Here is a 3,530-nt window from a genome sequence, read left to right on the forward strand (position 1 = left end):
TGCTGTGGTGAAATTGATATTGCCGTGACCAAGTTGAAATTGCCGTGATGAAATTGAAATTGCCGTGACGAAATTGAAATTGCCGTGACACTTTTGGGCCACGGTATAAAAAGGCTGTTTACTTACATTTCGACTTGGGGAGAAGTCATTTTTGTCTACAAAATGCAAAGAGAGTTTTTCACTCGTAAGTTTTGTTTCTCATTTAATTAAAAGTAAAAACAAATTGGCGGTCAAAATCAGTAAACACAACTTAGCCGTAAGTTTTTCGCTTTTTGGAGTTCAAAAGCGCTTGAAATTGCTAGATATGTGCTTTTTCGTGTTCGTGATAGAAGGCATCAAGCCCTCAGACCATATTCTAACGAAAACTTTCTTTTCTCATACAATAATTTATAACTCTGTACTCACCTTGATCGCAGTACGTGAAATTCCTTGCCTACACACCGTCGCCAGCTTACGACGGTGGGAAGCGAGAGCACACTTGTCTCGTCCCAGTCCTAATTTTCGTCTCGTCCGTAGTCCGTAGTCGCCGTATCTTAAAGTCCCTACAATCAACTATTCGGGGTTGTGTGACATGTGGCAACTTGAATTCCTTTTTCTGTCTTGGATTTCTTTGCGCTTTTTGCCCCATCGCATAGACATCTTCTGTTGGATGCATGGCCTTCAGCTGTTGAGCGGTGCACTCACTTGCGCGGCAAATATCCACGCAGCTCTTAAGAGGAAGCTTGCTTTGTTGGAAAAGGCGCTTCCTAACACAGTTGTCGCAGATTCCAACAATGATCCTATCTCAAATGAAATCATTTGCGAGCTCTCCATAATTACACGTCTTCACGAGGGAATGCAGAGAAGCGACGTATGTTTCAGTAGACTCACCGGCTTCCTGATCTCGTTTATTGAAGCAGTACCTCTCATTTGTTTGATTTGTTTCCCTGACTCAGAAGGTCTCCAGTTTCTGCAGAACAATGTCTATGTTCATCTTGTCTGTTTCGCTTTTGAACAACAGCCCATCATAAATTTCCAATGCATCTGGACCGATTCAAGTTAGGAGCATTGCTTTTTGGAGCTCGTTGTTTTCGTTGCGAAGTCTGGAGGCGATCTCATAATTTGTCCACATCCTTTTGAATTTTTTCCAGTTTGTGGCCAAGTTTTCCTTTAGTTCCAACTTCGGTGGAAGCAGAATGTTGACTTGTATAAGTTGTCGGGGCTGAGAAGTGTCTGGCGTGGATCCGCCTGTTTTGTCCGAATTTGGCATATTTCAGTGGTGATTTGTCGTCGACTTTTTGGTGGTTTCTCAACAAAGAATAACAGCGAAGCGGCACGGCAAATGTATGCTCTATTTTGACACCATGTAAAGATACTGGCGAGAATATCAACCTAAAAAGTGTGCTTTACTTCACAAAGCCGAGTTGTTACAAGATTGAGCAATAGTTGGCTTCACACTACAAGCTAAGTTAGTTTCAAGTAGGCACTTGATTCAAGTGCACTTGAAAATCTCAAGTCGCACTTTAGAAAACTTGGCTTCACACCTGGTGACAAAGTATACACTTGAAGCACAAGCTGTCAATCATCTTTCGCGGTAAAATCAGAAATGCGATTGCTTGCACGGGAAATCATGGAGCCTGTGCAATGGAAAAACGTTTTATGTTGTTTACTCTTTATTTTGTCTTTAATTTTAACCCAGAGAGCTTTAACATTGCAAGAAATGCATAGGTTCCATATTGTTTACAAGAACTTTGCGACAACACAAAAAAACAGGCGACATCTTCTGTATTTGTCGAGAATGGTTCAGCAAAGGGTTTTCGGCAAAGAAATCGCCACAGGGTTTGGGCATGGCCTCGTCCACAAAATTGGTTTAGACTGCTTTTAGCTAACCGCGACATGGATCCGCTTTGGAAAATGCATTTCCGCGTGACTCGTCCAACGTTCATCGCTTTGTGTGATTTGGTACGCGGAGACCTACAGAAGCAGCACACAAGAATGCATTCACCTGTTAGCGTCGAAGAAAGAGTTGGCGTAGCGCTCTGGAGGCTAGCAACAGGGGATAGCTTCAAAAGCTGTGGACTGCAATTTGGACTTGGGATGTTTACTGCTAAAACTATCCGTTCCGAATTCGAACTTTCCCTTCTATGACGAAAAGATCAGTTTATCAAGTTTCCACTAACGGGGCAAGAGTCAAAGGAACTGATGGGCGAGTTTGAAGAGGAATACAAGATTCCGCAAATAGTTGCTGCCATAGACGGTTGTCACATCGAAATAAACGCACCTCCAGATAACCATGAGGACTACTTCAATAGGAAGCAGCATTACAGTGTCAATTTACAGGCCATAGTTAACTGTAGTTTGAAATTCATTCATGTTAGCTTTGGGTATCCTGGAAGCATACATGATGCCAGGGTATTGAGATTAAGTGGCCTCTTTGATTTAGGAGAAAACGAACAAATTTTAACATCACCAAAGAAAATTGTCAGTGGTACAGAAATCCCCCCTCTCATTATAGGAGACAGCGCTTATCCACTGTTGAAGTGGCTTGTCAAACCTTATCCTGATAGAGGGAATCTTACACCAGATGAACGTGAATTTAACAAAAAGCTAAGTGCTGCAAGGTCTGTTGTTGAAAGAGCATTTGGCATGCTCAAGGGACGCTGGCGGTTGCTGTTAAAGAAAGTTGAGCAACAAACCAGAACACTCACTAAAACTGTTCTTGCTGCATGTGTTTTACATAACATCTGTGTCGATCACGGTGACTTGTATGATTGCAGCGATAGCGATTCAGATGACAGTGATTCCGAAGATGACAACGAAGGGTCATTACGGGAGGGCGGTGCTGAAGTAAGAGAAGCACTAAAGAACTTTGTGTGGGATAACTTGTAATATCACTTGAGTGTGTTGAATTTACTAATAACTGAGTTATCCCGTAAAAACATCAAAATTGTTTGTCTTTTTTCGGAGGGAAAAGAAACATAGAAACAAGTTTGATTTGTTTGTTGTTTAATTCATTGACCTTGTTGGGTTTCCTTCCCCACGGCCGCGTTTCCGCGTCTGTTACAACTTGTGTTATGAAACGACTACTGAAAATGGGTTAAAACTGTAACAAGCAGGAAAAGTGCATACTAGTAATTTATTAAAAGTTGAGGCTTATCAAATGTCAACAGATGAATAATTATAATGACGGAAATTCAGTCGTGTCCGTTTATAAGCATGAGCTTAATTTTAGGATGAATTTAAAAAACAAACGGAAACGTTCAAATGACAAATTCTCAGAAAAAACGTAAACAGTTCAGGAACAAACGTTCATTGGCGCTATTTCTTCATAAAATCCTTCATTATATCTTTAAATCCGGATAAAAGAGACGCTGTTTGTTCCATTTGCATCTTCTGGTTCTCTTCGAACATTTTCATTGACTTTTCAAACCTTTCATTTTCTAGTTTAAGACTTTTCTCCCACATTTCTTTGAACCCTGCACTCCAGTCATCTGTGCCTTTAGCTTCTTCACTTTTTCCTCGTTTCTTCTTCCGTGATTCCTCTCCATGCA

At 41.1% G+C, this 3,530-nt stretch overlaps 1 protein-coding gene across 1 annotated transcript; it reads left to right on the plus strand.

The window, feature by feature from the left end:
* Positions 1-649: 649 nt before the first annotated feature.
* Positions 650-2,868, plus strand: LOC146466190 (uncharacterized). Its single transcript, XM_085127663.1, has 3 exons — positions 650-850; positions 1,753-2,060; positions 2,136-2,868. Exons 1-3 carry the CDS (start codon positions 650-652, stop codon positions 2,866-2,868), a joined length of 1,242 nt encoding a protein of 413 aa, XP_084983789.1.
* The last annotated feature ends 662 nt before the right edge of the window (positions 2,869-3,530 follow it).

The sequence above is a fragment of the Pavona decussata genome, unplaced genomic scaffold (genome assembly GCF_977016875.1).
Source record: "Pavona decussata unplaced genomic scaffold, jaPavDecu1.1 SCAFFOLD_151, whole genome shotgun sequence".
Lineage (NCBI taxonomy): Eukaryota > Metazoa > Cnidaria > Anthozoa > Scleractinia > Agariciidae > Pavona > Pavona decussata.

Coding starts and splice junctions, on each gene's coding strand:
- LOC146466190 (XM_085127663.1), top strand. CDS start 650: ATGCATGGCCTTCAGCTGTTGAGCGGTGCACTCACTTGCGCGGCAAAT. Junction 851..1,752: donor AGGGAATGCAGAGAAGCGAC/GTATGTTTCAGT, acceptor ACAAAAAAACAG/GCGACATCTTCTGTATTTGT. Junction 2,061..2,135: donor AGCTTCAAAAGCTGTGGACT/GCAATTTGGACT, acceptor ATGACGAAAAGA/TCAGTTTATCAAGTTTCCAC.